General features: G+C 52.0%; 4 protein-coding genes across 4 annotated transcripts; 1 reads left to right on the forward strand and 3 right to left on the reverse strand.

Annotated features, from left to right (window-relative positions):
- Positions 1–9,019: 9,019 nt before the first annotated feature.
- MIND_00286800 (uncharacterized protein) lies at positions 9,020–9,803 on the forward strand (the record flags this gene model as incomplete). Its single annotated transcript, XM_037359733.1, has 3 exons — positions 9,020–9,105; positions 9,158–9,735; positions 9,784–9,803. The coding sequence occupies 3 exons, from the start codon at positions 9,020–9,022 to the stop codon at positions 9,801–9,803; spliced, it is 684 nt and encodes a 227-aa protein (XP_037224828.1).
- Positions 9,804–11,561: 1,758 nt separating this feature from the next.
- Positions 11,562–12,765, reverse strand: MIND_00286900 (CRAL/TRIO domain-containing protein; the record flags this gene model as incomplete). The annotated part of the gene is made up of 6 exons (XM_037359734.1): positions 11,562–11,816; positions 11,869–11,997; positions 12,045–12,153; positions 12,209–12,316; positions 12,364–12,584; positions 12,637–12,765. The coding sequence occupies 6 exons, from the start codon at positions 12,763–12,765 to the stop codon at positions 11,562–11,564; spliced, it is 951 nt and encodes a 316-aa protein (XP_037224829.1).
- Positions 12,766–13,354: 589 nt separating this feature from the next.
- On the reverse strand, positions 13,355–15,526 carry MIND_00287000 (GH16 domain-containing protein; the record flags this gene model as incomplete). The annotated part of the gene is made up of 7 exons (XM_037359735.1): positions 13,355–13,445; positions 13,497–13,669; positions 13,722–14,319; positions 14,368–14,530; positions 14,581–14,656; positions 14,703–15,263; positions 15,317–15,526. 7 exons carry the CDS (start codon positions 15,524–15,526, stop codon positions 13,355–13,357), a joined length of 1,872 nt encoding a protein of 623 aa, XP_037224830.1.
- A 3,217-nt stretch (positions 15,527–18,743) lies between these two features.
- MIND_00287200 (F-box domain-containing protein) lies at positions 18,744–20,399 on the reverse strand (the record flags this gene model as incomplete). The annotated part of the gene is made up of 1 exon (XM_037359736.1): positions 18,744–20,399. One exon carries the CDS (start codon positions 20,397–20,399, stop codon positions 18,744–18,746), a length of 1,656 nt encoding a protein of 551 aa, XP_037224831.1.
- Between the last annotated feature and the right edge of the window lie 2 nt (positions 20,400–20,401).

Genomic DNA, 20,401 nt, shown 5'->3' on the forward strand with positions numbered 1-20,401 from the left:
GGTAAAACATCCTATGAACTGGTGCTACCCCCAACTTGGCGCGTAAGCCCCCGTATTCCACACGGCGCTATTACGACCCTGGAACCCCCCCGTAGCGGATCATCAACGGGCCGCCCCACCACCCCCGGCAGAAATGCGGGACGGCGAGCCTCACTACGAAGTCGAGGCCATCTCGCTCGTACGCAAGCAAGGACGACACCGCCTAAGATACCTAATTCAGTGGAAAGGCTACCCTCGGGAAGAGTGGACGTGGGAATTGCGGGACAAACTGGAGGGCGCAGAAGAGGCACTCGAGGACTTCTATACTCTCAACCCGTTCGCGCCCCGCGAAGAACTCGTAAACGGCCGATGGAAAATCCGAAAGCAAGACCAGGGGACGCGGACCCATAGGGGCGCCGAGGCGCCGCCCACAACGGAGGGGGGTGATGTCACGGTTCGGGTCGGGCCGTCCGGGCCGTAAGGCCGCACGGGCCCGAACGGGCCCGCACGGGCCCGTATACCGCCGTCCTCCTGGACGCCCCCTCATTCTTCCAACCCCTTCCGTTCACCCCTACGACCCTGCGCAGCGCCCATCCGATCCGCCCTGGGGCCTAGCGCCCATCCGATCCATCCCTAATACCGTAGCGTATAAAAGTCGTACTTACAAGATGTAGTCGCTAGGCTAATATCGTCTATTCTCCGGGCGAATACCCATCTCTCGTGCTCCTCAGACCTCTCCGAAGTCGGACCCCCCGACGCCCCGATACGGCCCGAGCCCGACGCTGACAGCGCTGTCCATTCTAATTAGAAGAGATAATTAGGATTAACAGGTGTCTCTCCAGGGAACTTAAAGCCATCGTATTAACAAGTTCAAGCAACTGGAGGAATTAATGACTATATGAATTAGTTTAAGCCAAGGCCCAATTGTCACGGGAACCTCCCCTTTTGGCCTCTCAGAGACGACTTCGATTCTGGTCTGACTCCAGTCTCGACTCCAGTCCGGCCCTCCATCTCGCCTGCACAATCACCGATCCGTCAACATCCCTCCCGACAGTCGCCCTGGGACCTCGCCTGCGATGCCACCCAGGCCTTCTGTGCCTGACAGCAGCAGCTATGGACAAGCAGTATATAGAGCAGGCGGACCCTTAGAGTTTCTTCTCTTTGGATTCTCCTAGGACCTTGATCTCAGGCCTCCAGGGTTGCCCTTACACCAATAACAAAAGAAAAAGTTATGAAAAACACACACACTTGAGACTAGAATAGTTGTTGATGTCAATGATATATGCAAGAGGGCATCGTAGTATGGCTAGGTGAAATTCATATAGGTAGACACATTCAAAATACTCTCTCGTGCTTGAGTTGGGCTGAAAACCAAGAACAGAGGGTAGTTTCAAGGTTGAAAATGTGTGATGTCCTGCACTTGATACTAGCAATAGATCGAGGAGCATTATAGGGCTAAAATGTGATGTCAACATCATCAGTAAAACTACAGGTTGGTCTTGACGGTCTTTGGTCTTCTCTTTTCAAGTGGTAGGTGTTACTTGAGCAATACTGAACTTACTGATCATGATTCCTCTAGATCGAGTGCCTTCTGCAACAATGGAGTACTGGTGTGTATGTCACTCTACCAAAGGGACATAAGGATCAGTTTTTGACAGATAACTGAGGCAATATGGTCTAGTCAATTGGTAAGCAACAGCATGACAAAGTATCTCAAGACACTTCAAGCGTGGAATGACGAGGAATGGGATGAATATTTGGCATCCGCCGCTGTGTTCAAGGAGCCCAAGGTCGACACAGCCACAGTCAATTATCATCGAGTTGCACATCATCAAATGCACTGGAGGAAGAGCCAGTGGAGGAGGAAGAGGAAGAATTTATCATTTCCCATTGCTAATATTAATCTACATTGTTTATGGCTTTCTATATATACTGCTTCATTGGTTTATATTTGGTCTTTGTGCATCTTTGAGAACATCTTGGGTAATCAGTCTTGGTCTTGTGAAAGACCAAAAGGATCTTAGCAAGACCGTTCTGGTCTTGGGAAAGATTCCCAGGACAACTGAATCTGCTTAGCCCAAGACCATGATCTTAGGCATCTTGGGCGTCTTGAAGATCCCAAAGATGCCTAAGACTGACCTGTAGTTTTACTGATGTCATAATGTGGAGGAAGCAAAAAGAAGTCACCGTTTGATGCCGCTGATGCCAACATTTGGCTGATCAGTAGGCTTTCAATATTTGTTGTGCTCCCAGAGCTAGCTATTCTGGAGATCATGATTCCAGGCAACGTTTGTACGCGAGAAGTTTAAACTTGATGTGACTCACTGTGTTCGATTCTAACCTCTGGGCAAATGTTCAAGTTCTCCGGATCGGCGGATCCTCCCTCCCACTTTTTGTTGTACATACTACTATATCGCTCTTCTTTTGTCAAACTCGTAGGCATGGCCAGACGTGTGAGCGGCTGCCTGAGCAACGCATACTTGCCTACTCGGTCATTGCTGTTGAATAGTACGGCCAGGTTTCACGCCCGACCTGATGCAATCGCAATGGGTAAGCGATAAATCCCTTCTGTCTCCACCTATCGTAATCTCACACTGTACCATGAAAGTAGATTTTCGCTCTGGACGGAGTCCTCGGGAGGTAAAGCTCGGCTCTCAGCTCATTAGAACACCGCCAATACACACAAAGCCTACGCATGTCTGATCCACATTGCTTCAACTGTGTCGACAAGGATGCCCTAAGTATATACGCATCACCCCGTCAAATCCAAGTATTGACAAACAGTCCACCGCTTCCCCCATCACCGTGACCGACTCCCACCTCCGCCTAAATCGTCCATGCCACAATCAGCGAGCGAGGTCTACCAGCGGCTTGAGTCGCAAAAACATGGCATCCCGCTATTCACGCCCGAGCCCAACGAAAACCTGCCAGCGGAATACCAGCAAGTCGGCGTCGGTATTGGGGACGTTGTAGTAGGGTGATCAGCCATCATGTCACATAGTTACATCATCAGATTCATCAGCAGCTACCTACCACTAGCGGGCGAGTGAGCATACCACAACGTGGTGACGAGAGCGGCATTCGAAGGCACAAGCAGCAGTAGAACTGGCAGAAAGAAGCAGAGACCACAAGGGACGATACACCAAGTTGAAAGCACGAGAGGAAGTGGACTCAGACGACATCTCTACACCCCCGTCATCCACAGCATCGTATCAATCGACACAGTCTGGGTCCAGCCAAGCCACAGTCACCCCACCCACGTCACCGGCACCAGTCCCAATATCAGCTAGAGCTGCAACAGTAACCGTTGCCACGACCACGATACAACCTAAACCGAACAACGCCGCGGCGATGAACGAAGCCAACGCAGTACCAGCATTCTATGGGGACGAGAAGGATGAGAAAAACGGCGTCAACTCGGAAGAATTTGTGAGAAAGTTCAAGATACGCATGAGAGACTTGGCGAGAGACTCGGACGCGGAAAGATTGGGCGCGGTGGGAGACTACTTCCCAGCCAGGTCGCCAGCGACAAAGTGGTGGACTAACCGCCAAAAAACAAACCCCATCACCAAATTTGACGAATTCATCAAGGAGTTTCTAGGGGAGTTTCCCACGGACGAAGAGGCGGAGCCGACAAAACAAGAATACCAAGAGCGGCTCGTGAATATCAAACTCACGTTAGCAGAACTAGGAGGAACAGTCGAAGTTGCGGGACAAGAAGTAGCCGCCCACATTAAGTTCGCGCAAAAGCTACAGGAAGCCGCGAAGAAAGCGGGAGTACACAACACGTCGAGTTACATCTACCTGGTGCGCGACTCCATACCTGAGCCGCTGCGGAAGCACTTGCCACGCGAGCCCAACACCTGGAAGGAGTTCACGGATGCAATCAAGAAAGTTGATCGAGCGAAGTTGAGGGAGGACGTGAAGGAGGCAAAGGAAAAGCAGGAGAAAGACGAAGCAAGGGATAAGAAGATTGCCGAGCTGCAGCGCGCGCAAAAGGTTCAGGCACCAGCAACCCCGGTGTCAAAAATGGCAGCAAGACTGAACGCGGCAAATATCACTACCCCCAGGGCAACGAATGCAGGCGGGGCAGGTAGCGACACCTTCGGTTCGGGGAGGAGGGAGAGGCAATCTATTCGCGCAGAGAACGGAGGAGATAACTGAAGAAGGCAAGCAACGCCTGCGGGAGATAGTGGCTCGGATGCAACCCCCACCGGACACAGACGGCGGTCGCAAGTATTATCAAGCTCAGGTTGAAGCATGGCGCAGACAATACGGGAATGGAAGTACAAGGCCGCCACTAGAGCAAATCGGGTTCCCGCTTAAACCGGGGACGGTGCCAGCCTGCTCGGGCGAATGCTTTCAATGCGGACAACTCACTATTCCACAGCACATGTCTTCGGACTGCGATCGCGAAAAGGTTCCGAAAGAAGAACGCCAGTTCAGAATTATATGCAACCGAATCTTAGGAAGAAAGCGAGCGGCAGCGCCAGCGGGAGCGGCAATGATCAACTACCTTGCGCTGAAGATGGAGGACTACACGGGAGACGACGACAACGAGGATTTTGGACGAGGACTGTCCGGGTAAATGGCCCACGGACAGTCCGGGATTCGCGGCCAAAGGAAAGCCACGAACCCTCCGAGTTACAACGATTATGTATGAATTCAAGCACGCGAATCAACATTATTGACTTGTACGAGGCGGGTATCGAAGGAAAAGACGGATGTGAACCGTTTGAGTATACGGCGACGATGAGTGGAATAAGAGGAAAGGTCGAGATAAGAGCGCTATTCGACGGAGGAGCACTGGTGGGGGCATTGGACAAGAGCGTATGGGAAAAGAACCGAGATAAGTTGGGAAGGGGAAGACCGTCAACAACAGTACTGAGGATGGCAAGCGGCCAACTGGTACCGTCAATCTGTTGCTGGGTAGGCGACATTGACATCGAGGGAGTAAGGGCGAAAGTCACACTGGAAGTATTCGACAGCGGGGGCGGATGGGAACTGCTATTCGGAAAGCCGTTGCAGGCGCTATTCAACGCAGTACACGACTACAAAGCCGACGTGATACAGCTAAGGAAGGACGACAAGCAAGTAATGCTCAACAACCAAGCAAGGCCAAGAAAGAAGCAAAAAAACCCACCAAAGGAAACCGCAGTGGTGCAGGAATCAAACCAGCGGCAGGAAGAGGTCGAGATTGGGGACTGGGAGGAAGAGGAGGAGATGGAAGAACAAGGGAAAGAGGAGAAGGGGAAGACGAGGGTTGAGGAAGACAGGGAGATCGCAGCGGAAGCAATGAGGGCGCTAGGAATGGAGGAAGTGGGAGACACGGGGGCCGAGGAAGCCCCCGCAAGGGAAGTCGAGCCGAGAATGGAACAAGAACCAAGCGGAAAGGCTGACAACGTTTTCGAGGTGCAAATGAAACCAAACATTTTCACAAGGGCGACGGACCCATTCAACCCAGCAAGGGTGGCAAAGATTGTGGAGGCGGTCAAGATAGGCGAAGATGTAACGGAGGAAGAGAGGATCAAGGTAAAAGACTTACTGATGGAATTTGCAGACATATTCGCGCTGGCTGTAAGCGAAGTCAACGCCGTAAAGGATGCGGAATACGCGCCGAACATACCCAAAGACCGCCAATTTAGCACGAAGATTCACCAAAAGCCACTGTCGCAGCCGCAAGCGGAGTACCTGAGAGAGCAGGTCAAGGTACTAGAGGAAGCGGGCATTATCAGGCAGATCCACCCAAGAGAAGTCAAGTGCGTGTCGCCAATCAAACTCGCGCAGAAGGAACATGAAGGCGATGGAATGACATTGGAAGAGCTGCAACATACTCTGAACGATGAGTGTATAAAGGAGGGTCTACCACCAATATACGATCTACCGCCAAGACCGGAGAAGAAGGACAACGCTCAAGCAGTGCCAAAACAACCCAAGTGGCGGATCTGCCAGAACTTCTACGAGCTGAACGAGCTCATAAAAGTCGTTCCCATGCCACAAGGAGACATTCGTGAGAAGCAAAGGAGGCTTTCGGGCCACCGATACGTGTCGGTCTTCGACTTTGCTTCAGGGTTCTTTGCAATACAAATCGCAGAAGACGTCCAGCCGTACATTGTAATGTTCGTGCCCGGGCAAGGGTATTATGCTTACAAACGAATGCCTTTTGGGTTAACGGACGCACCAACCGAATTCGCACATATGGTGGCCACAAAACTATCCGATATACTGGTGAAGCGGATCATCGAGCTATTCGCAGACGATAGTGGTTCAGCGGCGGACAGCTTCAAGGAAGGGATGGAGAAGCTGAGGCTGATCTTCACGCCGGATAAGAGAAGAAAACCTATCATTATCAGCCGCTAAAACTAAACTGTTTATGACAGAGGCAGTGTTCGCGGGAGCCAAAGTCGGACCGAATGGAGTATCACCTGACCCAGCCAAGATGACGGCAATCGTGCAATGGCAGAAGCCGGAGGACGCGGCAAATCTGGCGGCGTTTCTGGGACTGACGGGGTATTTCAGGGACCTAATCAAGAATTACGCAAAGCTGGAGAAGCCGTTGCGCGACTTATTAGCAAGAGCGGACGTACCAGCGGGTGCCAAGAAACCTGTGTACCAAGCAGCAATGAGGGGGTTCAAGCTCGCACCGTTATGGACAGAAGAGCACTCAAAAGCATTTATAGGGTTGAAAAACAAGCTGCTATCAGAACCGGTCTTAAGGGCGCCTAACTACGAGATCGTCGACAAAAGCCCGTTTATCATCACTACAGACGGCAGCAAACAAGGCTTCGCAGGAATATTATCACAAAAAATGCCGACAACCCTACCGGGAGGGAAGGAAGTGATCAGGAGACACCCCATAGCCTTCGCTTCGAAACGGACATCATCCGCGGAAGAACGGTATCAGCCCCACTTACTAGAATTTGCTGCACTGAAATATTCGCTAGACAAGTTCTCAGATATTGTGTGGGGCCAACCGATAAAGCTGGAAACAGATTGTCAAGCGTTGAGAGACATCATGGTAAACGAGAAGCTCAACGTGACACACACACGCTGGCGGGACGGCATCTTAGGCTACAACATCGTCGGGGCAGAACACATCAAGGGCAAAAATAATGTGGTAGCGGACGCCCTGTCAAGAGCAAACGAAGGAAAACCGAGGGAGAAGGGTGATGGAAGCGAGTGGTCGGTATCTCCGGATTGGGAAGCCCGGACAGGCCTGGTAAACAATGTATTCTCGGTCCAGATGGCGGACGGGGATTACCTCGTGATGCCAGTACCGGAAGGCACAGCAGAGTTGAGGGAGAGATTCAAGAGCGAACCGGTATACCTGGAGGTAATCAATGCACTGACAGAGCTAGATTTTGGCACAAGCGAACGGGAACGCAAAAGAGCGCGGCATAGAGCTTCACAGTATTTCATTGAGGAAGGAAAACTATGGAGACTCGGAGGCCCAAAGGGTGGACGCGCAAGGTCGAGAAGGGAGTGCATCACCAAGGCCGAGGCGAAGCAACGGGCAGCAGAAGCACACGCTAAAGGGGGTCACTTTCACCGAGACCACATTAAAATTAAGCTGATGGACGAGTATCACAGCCCGAAGCTGGACGATTCTATTGTGGCAGCAATAAGGGAGTGCAGCGAGTGCAAGAATTTCGGACCAGCAGGACTACACGCGCTACTCAGGCCAATAATACGCAGACATCCGTTCGAACTCATCGCGGCGGATTACATGACATTACCGAAGAGTGTCGAGGGCTTCAAGACAACAGGCTTGTATATAGACGTGGCCTCGCAATACGTGTGGGGAGAGATCTATACGGGGGCGGGAACGGGAGGCGAGACCGTCAAAGTATTGGACGACATATTCCGCGACTTCATGCCGGCAGAGGCACTCATGGTGGATAACGGAACGCACTTCGTTAACAACGCAGTCAAGGCAACATGCGACAAGTGGGGCACCAAATTTATGCCAGTACCAAAATACTCGCCATGGGTTAATGGACTGGTGGAAGGAACCAACAAGCTACTGGTCTACGTGCTGGCCAGGCTCTGCGCACCAAAGCTAGGAGAAGACGGATGGAAGAAAGCGAAGGTAGACGACCTGCCAGCAACCTGGCCGAAGTATTTCAGGCAAGCGCTACACATTCTGAACCAACGTATACTGCCGTCAATTAGATTTACACCAAAGGAGATACTGTTTGCACAAGCAGTAAATACGACAGCGACACCATTCCTAGTAGCGGAAACACGACCAACGGAAGCGGACGTGCAGAAGCACATGGCGTATGCGGAACAACAACGTCTGGACGCATACGATAACAGACTCATGTACGCGAGCGGAAGGAAGGCAGCGTTTGATAAGAAGGTAAAGGACTCGCGCGCGGGGGAGCTGACATTTGTAGAAGGGGACCTCGTGCAGGTGTATGACACGGCGAGGATGAAAACACTTAGCGCAGACAAGAAGATCAAGGGACCATGGAGCGAACCTTACCGAGTCAAAACCAGAAGGGTCAACTCATACGAGCTCGAAACGCTGGACGGGATAGCGACAACAGGACACTACAGCACCAGGAGACTGAGGCCATTCACACCAAAGGACGGAACTCAGCTGAAACAGGAACACGATATATTCATGGAGAATCTAAGGAGACGACAGAAGGAGAAGGGACACGAGGAAGGAGAGCGAGTGGAAGAGGAGAGGAAAAAGGAGCGCGAGAAGGCCGAGCGGCACAGAGTCTCCCAGATGGAAGCCGAGTTGAGCAGTTGGGAAGGCCAGCAGGCGGCGAGGACGCCGCCATTTTAAAAGGGGGCACCTGTAGTAGGGTGATCAGCCATCATGTCACATAGTTACATCATCAGATTCATCAGCAGCTACCTACCACTAGCGGGCGAGTGAGCATACCACAACGTTGGCGTTCGTGACGGGTCATTTGAGGTGCTCTTCAACGCCTGTGCCCCCGCTGGGTACTCGATAAACCGGCAGCTGGGTGTCCCCAAAGGCTTTGCCCCATTCTTGCTCGACAAGCACGACATCTCGAAGCGGATGTACCATTCGCCAGGCTCTATTATAACCACAGCGTCAATATGCGAAGTATCCATAGGCGTCGGGGCGTCATCTGTGATCCCCCCGTAAGTATTTAAGGAGTATTGAGAATGGTTGACAACTGACCACAACGCTTAGATGCCTCCCAGCAAGTGCCGGTAGCAGCGTACAACTGAGTTTCAACTCGAAAGTTGGCGCAGCTTTGGTCCTCCCTCAAGGAGCCTCACGCGAAAACTTGCTGCCCGAATCCCATTTCCGCGAATTCGTCCGCCATCACGCTGAGGACTGGTACAATTTTGCAGAAGCATCGGGCTATCTGGGAGGAGCAGATACCGACGCGGGGGAGGACCTCTTTGTGGTTACGGGTTGCGACAAGACGTCCTCATGGGGTATAGCGACCGCGTCAAGCCTGAGCACAACCGTTGGGTTCTCGCTCAAGCTGGAGTTGGTGGGGTTGGTGGAAGGGAAGCTGGAGCCCAGGTTTGAGTGGCATCGAATCACTACATCAGCTGTTCGGCTGTCGTCCAGTAAGGCGGACGACCTGCAAAACCAGTGTGTTTTCGTCCTAGGTTTCACTATCCCAAAACAGCGCCGGGGATCATGGTGGAAGTATGCGTTGAACAGAGTTGGAAGGCCAGCGACGCCAACGTTGTCGACCCGTCATCAGAGGCAAGCGGTATCCCCAGTGGAGGCAGACGGATCTGCATTCACGCAAGGTCAGTTGGCCAATGTCGTGCGATTGAGAAAACGCTCACCAAAGACAGTCAATAGAGGGAACTCATGACACGAGAAGATTCTTCCTTCCATCTCTATAAACCAATCATGTCGAACCCTCACACTTTTAACGAAGAACATACCCAAGATGCTGCGCCGCCTCAACTCATTCCTCGATAGACCAGAGCTGGATGTCAAGAGAAGACATGACGGTGCATAGAGGCGTGGTCTCGCCGGCTACAAAGCAGAGTCATGAGTATTTCGAGGTAATGCCTTCAGAGCTTGAGCTATCGAGACGAAAAGTTAGCTCAACGAAGGGATTGACAAAGAGCAAGCACCTTGTGGTTCACCGGCTAATGCGTGTCGTTTTTGGCGCGAAAAAAAGTTACACCGTAGTTGTGCCATCTTGGAGGACTCGATAAGCATTGTGTTCGACGCCTCCTTGCGCTGCTCGCAGTAAAGAGCAAGATGTGCGTCGGCTTGACGTTGAGCGCTGTTCCCTCCGTCGTTGACGTTGGGCGCTGATGTTACGGCACTGCATCAGCCGTGATAGAGTTGGTACCAAACTAGCCGGTTTAGGCGTAATTTAAGAGCAAATTAAGTGATGGCATCATTCTCTTATTCATGCAGAACGTATCCAAGACCCAACGTCCATCCACACACTCTCTGCTTTACTTGTTCTTTCCACTAAGTACAGACCGATCGCCCCGGATTTTTCAAGCCCCCGCAAACAGTCACATCATGAACCCTAGATTCCGCTCTCCTCAGAATCGGAAACACGCCCACTCCGCGGCCCCAGCGGCTTGGGCTCTTCAGATAGCGTAGAGCGCGCCGCATCTCCCATTTTGTCCTGGATGGCTTGGTATTGCCCTGGCGGGGGAAGAGGGTCAGACTGAAGCTCAGTTTGATCGTGAACTTGGCCTGAATCCCGAATATTCGCCATCCTGCTTGCAGACTCTCCAACCCATGGACGCGTGAATTGTGGTGCAGACGCGTTGAACTCGCTGCCTGCTGCCGGGATAGTACGAATTGCAGCGTTCACGACGTTTCCGAAGTCAAGCTTTCCATGGGCCAAGAGCTTTGCGCCTTTCGCCGCTGTCTTGGCCGCTGCCGCGTCCTCGCACACATCGCCGCAGTAGTTCGACCCCGGGTACTTGGTTGAGCTTTTGCAGTGCTATTCGGACGCGTCAACGCTCAGCGGTCGGTAAAGGAACAACACTGACGATGCAAAGCAACGCCTTTCTGCTGCACATCACGGAGCAATACTTCGACTGCATCTTCTTGGACTGCAAGTGACAATACTGCAAGTAGGTTTTTCATTAGTCTTGGGAGGCGAATCAAACAACATACGTCGCAAAGCGATTGGGCTGTGAAAGCCTCGGGGCTGGGAGGGGGAGGAGTGGTCATGCTTGTAAGTTGTAAGTATCCGCGATGAACCGTTCAGTTGCTTTATATTAAAATGGGGGGGTGTGTGTTGCTTATTGTTCAGAGACAAGGGCAAGTTTGTGGTGCTTGTCACTGCTTGATGTGTGGGTCCAGCTGCTGACTCCAGCATCAACGTGTTGCCAACAACCGTCTTCCAAGACTGTTTGTGGGCGACCGACGATACTTGGGAAGTTGCCGTTTCCTTCAAGTCATACTTACAGCTACTTAGTTGTTTGTGGACCACAGGGACTGTAATAACACAATTTTATCCTCCGATTCTGGTACCTCACACAGAACTTGAAAGGACACAAACCATTCAAGTTGTGATTCGTCTCATCGGTAAGAGCTACAGCTAAGAAATACAAACAGCTTATGCTTGAAAAACACAAAATGCATCAGATTTTCAGGAAACGGTGATTTCGGAGACCACAAGACTGGGCGGCAGATCTACCTCCTGCAGTTTGACGTCCTGCAAGGACATCGTGCTCATACTCGAGCGCGGAGACAGCACACGCGTGCCGTCGGGGGCAATGTGACAGGCGTCAAGCAATTGTCTCCAGTATTCGTCTTTCTCGAATTCGAAGTGGTTGTCGCCGCCGAAGTCAGCGTCAAGCTGGGAGGCGGGGATGAGGGACAACAGGGGCGGGTTGAAGCGCATCTGGTTCATTGGTGAGACGAGGTCAAAGAGAGAAGCAGGAATGTTTGCGCGCCTTCTCCCGCGTGACTGGGTCGAGGAAAGGCGAGATGCCCTTGAAGAAGAAGTTCAGCAGGGGAGGGAGGTTGACGACGATAGCGCGGCCAAGGGTCTCCGCGTAATGTCGCTGCAAGATATTCAAAACCTAAGTTTCGATAAATGACCGACTACGAATTTGAAGGACGGACGGACCTTGCGCGCCACGGCAATCGACGGGTTAGTGCGTAGTGTGGTTGATTTGTAGTCGACGATTATGGCGACCGATTCTTGGCCCAGCGGCATCAGGTCTTTGGCGCGTTCCCTGTGATTCGGTTTGTCAGCATATTTCGATCGGACGGGATAGCGGAAGGACGCACAAGCACCACACGAGATACCTCACCTGCCGCGGGCTCGTCTCCGTGTTTTCCCGACCGGGGCGGACGTAGAGAATTGGCCGGCCCTCGTTGTCGAACCCGTTGAGTATCCTGGCCGTCAAGTGGTCAGTAACAGCAGGTGGCTCATAGACTCTTACAGTTTCCCCGTCTCGCTTTCAACCCGCACCTCGTCGGGTGTTATCAAGTCGGGCTGGTACTCGCGCCGCCATTCCATCGTAGCGCGAATTCGCTTCTTTGCATCTTCTAACTGCCATTTTGCGGCGCGCATATACCGCGGATGCGTGTCCAGCCGAGAAAGGAACCGCTGCTCCCATAAATGGTAGCTATGGGTGTGTGGTAGGGCAATGGTCGACGTGTACTATGAACAGAGGCTTGGTCACCAGCAAATATCGGCCGCAAATTCGACTAACCGCACTTAAGGCCGCTATTTGTGCCTCCTGCTCCATCGTATAGCGGTAAATGGGTCCAACCACCACGTTCGAAGGTGGCGTGGTGATAATTCGCCGAGTAGTCGTTATCTTCGGTTGTTCGCGAGGCATCCTCGAGTAAGCTTGGAGAAGAAAGGGAGTCGGTATGAGGGGAAGGAGGCATATCCCGATGCGCCGTTTTTATATTTCGCGGCATACCGCGGCGGCGAGTGGATGTGATGACTGGGTGAAGCTGACGCGCATGATGTAATCACCCAAGCAGGGCGCCGTCCCTCCGTCCGTTGAATAAGGCTAAACGGGATGGACACGGCCGATGTCAGACAATGACGGAGCTTGAACATGTTTGAGGTTTGAAGGTCATTCTCTGACCAAGTGCCGATTTTGTCAGTCTTTGTTGTGCCGCAACTTGTGCGGATAACTTGAAAAATTTGGGACTTTCAAGCTTGTGTCCGTGTGTTGTCATGGCTGCGCTGTGAGTCCTAAATCGAGGCTGGGAATCCAGGCGAGCCCAGTCTTAGCATATGGTCTATGTGCAGAGTTCAAGGAGGGCGTTGTTATGGTTTTGCTAAACAGTCAGAACGTTGCTGACACATCAGCTGATCACATGACATCACCACCAAGGAAAGATTTGACTCCTGCGAGCATGCATTATATTTCTATCTGTACAACTTCATATGTTTAATATGGTATGCTAGCCATACTAACAACCGTCATATAATTGGTTCTTCGGAAACTCGTATCCCGCCTGTTCCCAGGTCGTAAGATTAGGATTCGTGTAGACATTAGCGTGTCTGTGGGTTGTAATCAGGAAAGATAAACGCTGGCTGCAGAGAAACGCCTACTGTTGGATATAAGCAGCTGTTGGCCGACTGGGTGGGTCGCACGTGACGCCGTTTTTCGTGCCAGGGAGCTGGTAGACCCGCACGTAGTCAATGAGAAGCTCGGCCGGGAGGACCAGCCGCGTGAAATCCGGAGCTTGAAAGGACGGTGAGATGCCCAAGTTGAATATAATGTACTGAAAGAAAATGTTAACCAAGACGGTCAAAAGAGGTACATCTAAAACAGACCATTGGCTCCTCAGAAACAAGTCTCGCGCCAACCTCAGTCCGACTGTCAGGCCCCAGAGCGTCATCGGTAATGGACCAAGTCCTATTTCCCTGCGCATACCAGCTCACATAAGAGTCGCCCCTCTTGTCGGGATTCGAGTACCATTCCACACCATACCGCGCGTAACCATTCCCGCCATAGACGGACGGGTCAATGAAGGTAAGCGCAGACAACGTCTCTTGGTACTCGTTTCCAATGAACTGATTGAGCGCAGTTTTTACGGGATTGTCGATATGTGCCGCGGAAGAGTCGTTTTTCCAAGCTCGTTGTGCGTCGTATGGGGCGATTTGGTAGGACTGCGAGACTTGACCACGGTAATTTGTTCCCTCGATTTCGATAAGAGCCTCCAGAATATCAAGCTCTGGCGCTCCGCGACCAACAAAATTACCCGCTTTGAGCGGTCCAGGATGGTCGCTATGAGGGCAAGTGCATGCAGAAAGGCGTTGACCTGGGAGAAAGCTGATGCTTTCTCCATCTGCACCGATGCTGGCAGCAGGCTGGCCATTGCGAGCCGTCTGGTTAGGAAAGGTCCCAACGTCGCATTCGCTGTAGCTATACCTGGATATGAAAGTAAGAACAGCTTAAACAGAAAATTAAGATGCATACGGCCATGTTCCATCTGTTGTTCCTCCATAGCCCGCTCTCCCCAAATTTCCCATTGTCCAGACACCAGGCCAGAAACCGACTTGTGAGGACGACCCAGGAAGACTGAGCGAAACCTCGATGTACGCAGTCGTGAAACATACTTTATTACAAGACTGAAGCATGCCTAAAGGGGAGCTAAATAAAACGGAGATATAGACGAAAAGCAGACAATACCACTCTGAAAGCCGAGGTCGTGAGTGCTCATGTTAGAAAGTGTGATGACAAGCTTTCCATCACGCGTTGTTATAGCCTATGCTTCGTTGAAACAGTAAAAGACTCAAAAAGCAGAAACATACGGCAGGGTCATACCACTCTAGGTCTTCAGTCATCCAGTAGTGTAAATCGACAGCTTCCCAGTATGGATCGTCGCCAGGGTAAAATGATCTTGCATCTTGGTTGAACTCGTCGCTGAAGACCAGTTCATAACGTTTCCCGTCTGGGTTTATGTACTCCATCGCGCCTTCTGGCGTGTCAGGATCGATAAGACGCGGGAAATGATTCCCCAACGCAGGGACCTGCCCCGACGCGTTGATTCCCCCCAGGTTAAAGCCCCCATTGGCATTTGGCGATGATCGAGGGCGAATCAGGAATAGTGTTATAGGGTAGCCGATGAACAGCGCAAGGAGCGCCAACGATATGGAGAATATCGCCAAAATGTTGCTCCACCCTCGGAGCGAAAAGACCATTGCCACGCGGTTTTGGAAGTAATGTCTCGACCGCGACTCTGGCAGGCCATTGTGAACCGTGTCGTCGAGGTTGATATTCCGCCCCCATTTCGCGCTGACCGTTTCTGAACGCGCTAACGGCCCTGGTTCGGCGCGTTTGTCTCTTCTGGGACGGTTGACGTTGGGGTCTAACTGAAGTAGCAATGTCAGTCTGAGCCAACGATCTACCAAAACATTCAACTCACCGGATATGGACCGTACCCAGCGCCTATTGACCCTCTCGCAACATCTCTGATGATCCCTGGTCGTCTTTGTTGATTTCTGGGCGGACTTGCTGGTGGCGAGGAGGTCGGAGCAGTCGAGTAAATGACCCCATCGAAAGAAGGCGGTGGTCGTCTAGGGATTCTCCGCACGGGGGGTGCTCGACGATGCGAGTGGCTTTGCGAAGAAGACATGGGCTCGTGGCAAGCCTTTGACGTAAAAGCCCCGCTTGTGTGCCAGGGTAGCTTTGTGCCGGCGGCGGCGGAGGGTCAATTTTTAGTCTTCAAGGTGTCAGAGTCGCATAAGAAAGTAGGATGCTAATCGTTGGCAATGAACAGCGAGCAGGCAACTGGATGCCTGTAGCTAGGAAAGGTCAATCAGAACGAAAAAGACCGAAATGAAAAGTGTGGCAGACGCACTATGGCCTCATGATAGCAGTTATCACAACGCCGGTTCCCCTTTGGTCATGGTGTTGGTCGAACCTTCCGAGTCGGTGGTAGTGGTGGTTGAGAGAGAGACATTTATTTGATCGACGATGCATTGACGCCATCTTTTGCAGAGCAGGTGAAGCTAAAGGAATGGTACAGGTACAGCACACAAGTAAGTAAATAAAGAGAGGGAAAATAAGTAAGCTATAGATAGAGTAGCTGAGAATAACAACTATCGCAGAACACCACCGACCTCCTCGTCGCTGACATCCTCAAACTCATCCTGAGCTGTTGCTTCAGTCAGAGTCATCGAACGGTGTCTGACCAAGCCATGCTCCCGCCCATTTTCGCTCCTCTCGTGTGGCGCTAGATACGCGTTGAGACACGGTGCAGCCTTGAGCGACTCGATATCCACGCGAATGATGTCTTGACAGAACATATCGAGGTCCAGGTCGTTCTCGTCGTAGCCAAACGGCTGCTCGATTTCCTCTCCGGCAGCTACAAACCCGAGGTAGATGAACGCGCCAATTGAGACTGCGGGGACCGTGTGCCAGCCGAAGTCGTTCATAAGCTGGAAGGGGAGCAGGAAAAGGTAAAGCCAGACAGTGTGGCGAATGTGGACAGAGAAGACGAATGGTAGGGGCGTGGTGAGGATGTGCTCCAATGCTGGCAAACACATAAGCTAAAGATTAGACAGAAAAAACGGAGACATACTGGCAAGAGAGCCTTCAAAGGCAGCAATACCGCCGAGAATACCACCTAATCCACTTCCAACAGTACCACGGTCTTCCAAGACGCTGCACCACTCGCTCAGACAGCGTAAAACTTCTTCCGGCAAGTTCTCTCCCGTCTCGGGTTTGCGTTTCATCAGTTTGACGTCTGGATGAATTGGACCGGCCCATTTGCGAGGAGGAGGGCCACCGTGATATTGTGGCTGTTTTCAGGTATGTCAAACGGCTGGGCGTAAAATGTAGACACGTACGATAATGGGTTCAGTCTTCTTGCCAAACTTTTCGTGGAACCACCGACGGACGGAGGAGAAAACGCCCGCGAAAGGAATAAGGTCAGCAGCGATCTCTCGTTGCTCATTCATTGGGTTAGCCCCGGGCAGGAGAGGTTGGTCGTGATGAGACCGGAGCGAGTCCGTAGATCTGGCATGATGAAGCGTCTGCTTCAGCGAGGTTCGCGAGCCATTGCGCGAAGGGTCGAAAGTGCCATAAACACTGGAGCTGGGGAGTAAAGCTGGCGGGCCTGAAGAGGTTGGCGGTGGCGGTGGCGTTTTCGCTTGAGGAAGATGTGAAGAAGAGGTCATTGCTCCGTTGCGACGAGGAAGAATAGATGCGGCATTTTCGGCCATGAATCTTTGCTGTTGCTTGACACTGTGTGCGTGCTTGTAGAATCAGTTAGTAAGGGCCAGGGTTGGATATGATACCCACATCATGGAGAGGTCGGACAAGATGGTAAAGGTCGTCATAGTATATCCCAAGCTCGCCACGAATGTGGTGCTTTAAAGCAACAGCGAACCTGGTGCATATTAAACAGAGATCAACACGATGAAATGGCTGGAAATACCCAAGAACAAGGTCAAGAGCCATCCTTTTCTCCGCCATTGCCTTGTTAAGCTCTTGTGCAGATCGAATAACCTTGCCGCTCGCTGTTTCCTCCGCAGTCTTAGGGGTCAGACGAGGCGGGACGTGGTACCAAATGACACGGCCCAAAGCTCGAGCGTTTTTAATGACATCCGACCAAGCGGCACGGCCAGCCCAATAGCGGTCGTATCTAAAATGCCGCATCAGCCACACCCAACAATTGGAGACAAAACTCACCCGCTCATGGCGCGATAAGAAATAACAAAGCCGATTACCACACCGAGGACAGTGAGCATCACATTGGGGACCTGGATCGTTTCGTCGGTGTATTCGTAGAGGTAGACCACGACAGCTGCGAAGACGGTGTGAAAGAGAACAGCAGGCCAAATTCTCCAAATCTGACCACGATAGTGAGAATGAGAATGTAAATATATCGTAGCACGTACAACGGAGCCACGGCCAAACGTCCAAGCGACAAAGGTGGCGGTTGGAATTTCAGGAATGAGCTTGACTGGTACAGCAGGTTTTACAGCAGGAAGGAGTGTGAAGCCTCGGTTGGAGGTCATTTTGAAGAAGAAGCGGGAGGATGAAGCGAATGAACGTGGGGAGTGGGAGCAGGGTAAGAGACGATACACTTCGATGGCGCTTGCATTTTGAACGTTGGAGCGGCCTTTGAGAAAGAGCGATTTGATGGACGCGCACTGTCAGCGCGCCGATCAACTGTGCCATATTTTTCAGTAGTTCCCCGCTTCCTCCCGATCCCTCGATTGACCGTGGAAAATTATGTCTCTTCTTCCCAAAGCCTCAGACGACGCAAGTATGTCGAATCTAGGCAGCCTGTGGTGTTATCCCCCAACCGTTTGTACCAGAAAGATTCCTCATCAGGCAGCCTGAGCGCCCGAGTTCATCGATATATCAAACAATGACACGACGTATTACTCGCAGGGCAGGCCACAGCTGATGCTAGTCACTCGTTGAGCATTATTTTCACCGGAAACCGGTCGCTAGTCCTAAATAAAGAGGCATAGCGATGTCAATTATTGCCGGTTTCGCATCGCCGCATAGGTCAACTCGGGAGGCAGGATCGACGAGTCGCAACATAGGCTAATGCCAGTGTTAAAAACCCCCCAGCCAGTCTGATGAGAACGAGAAGCAGCGCCGGGTGTCCTAAATCTGCTCGACTGCCAATAAGCGTTTGCGAAGCTATTTTCGGGAAGCAAATCTATCAGTCGCATCTTTAGAGCGCTCGTCGTCAGGGACAGTCAGGATGGTCGGCATTTAGACCTACCTACCAAGACCAACCACTTTCGCATTGACCCCCTCATTCACCTTTGCGAAAACTTTGAACAATTGCATACCAAGGCTCCCTGGGGTGAACTACTTTTTTACCCAAATCATACGTCGGCCCATGCGCTGCGACTAAGTGCTATCTTTACACCTCTCTTCCGTAACACCGTTACTGTCTCTGGTGGGACGATGTCCGTCAAGAACTTGGAGGAAGCCATAGCAGACGCATTCTCGATAATTATTTGCCGCAAACGCCTCTGACGGTGCTGGGTGAGCCGCAGAAGGATATTGCCGTCGAACGGGGAGTGGACAAGCAGCCGCAATAGACCCAGCTCCGGAAGTAGCTCGGGATTGTCCGCCAGTCGGTTGAGGATCTTGCTGTGGACCTGAATAGGAACGTGGGCCAGAGCCACATGTGGTGCATGAGCTGCAAGTGGGAATGGCCGACGTCCATCTGGCAGAAAGAGCTCGAGATTGGAAACCGAGGAAACTGCCGGCATCTTCAAGAGCCGTTCAAAAGCGGGCAGCGACGAAGCACTCGTGAATGCAATGCCAAGATGGGTGAGATGCAGTTCATGCTCGGAGCGTTCCAGGAATTGAGTAATTTGTTCCGCGTGATCGCAAAAAGGCCGGTCATCTGTAAAGATAGCCCACTGGCGAGCCCACGGTTTACGAATCACCAGTTTTTTCAAGTGGGGCATTGCAGAAATCTGAAGAAGGCGACGGACTACTTCTGGAGAGCATTTGACGATATAGAGAGAGGAGACACGCAACAGCAACGAAGTGAACGGGGAGTCACCGTTGCGGCATCGGCGCAGTGTCAGGCGACAGAATGGAGCAAGCATAGGCAGCACGTCTGTGGAGAGCAATTTTTTCAACGGCCAATTGACAAATATGCAACTGCGGAGCTGGGCCCAGGGTATTCCCATCTGGCGATTAACCGTCAGGCTTGAGTGGAAGCCCAGCTCAAGCTCCGTCAAGCTAACGAGAGAGGCAAAAAACCGGGCGGATTTGTGAGTGATTCTTTGGCGACCAGACACGCTGAGGCACAGGGATGTAACTGAGGAAAAGGACATTCCTCGTGTGGCAATATAGCCCAAATGGTTGGGCGTGATTTTGAGGTCCACTTCCTTCCAACGGGACGCATTTTCCAGGAGGAGGAGGTCGAAAAGTTTGTGGACCATGGCAACACCATCCAACGGCCTTTCGGAAGCGTTTATGTGTATTTTGAGGGGGGCAGTGGTCGAGCGCTCGATATTAAGCGCAGCCCGGCGAAACTGTTTCGGGATGAAGAGGTCACCAAGTGCGCCAGGTAGGAGAGAAACATTGACGCGACACCATAGAAGTGGTGTGTTGACCGCAACATTCCGCCATTGGCGACAGACCGCCCCAATTTTCCCCAGTATGGCCAAATCCTTCTCCCCATGTCCATCCACCGGCAACGCGTGACGAAATATTTCCCCCAGAACGTCCGGTGGCACACGGCGGAACGAAGAGACTACTGCTCCATGGACACGGGCAAACTCTTCGAGCTCTTGTCGGCGTTGCTTGTATTGATCGACCACCACCTTCAAACGAGTCAATTCTGCGTCAATAGCGTGCATGCTGTCCTCCGCGCTTCGAATCGATGTAAGAATCGCGGCAAATTGTCGCTCTGGTGGTGCAACATTATTGTCGAGGAACTCTATGCATGGCGTTGGCGGAATAGTTGGTAGAGGGTAGAGAGTTAAAAATGTAGGCTGAGGGAGAGGGGGCGTCGTCATTG

Source organism: Mycena indigotica, assembly GCF_014461135.1.
Source record: "Mycena indigotica strain 171206Taipei chromosome Unknown Mind.scaff0002, whole genome shotgun sequence".
NCBI lineage: Eukaryota > Fungi > Basidiomycota > Agaricomycetes > Agaricales > Mycenaceae > Mycena > Mycena indigotica.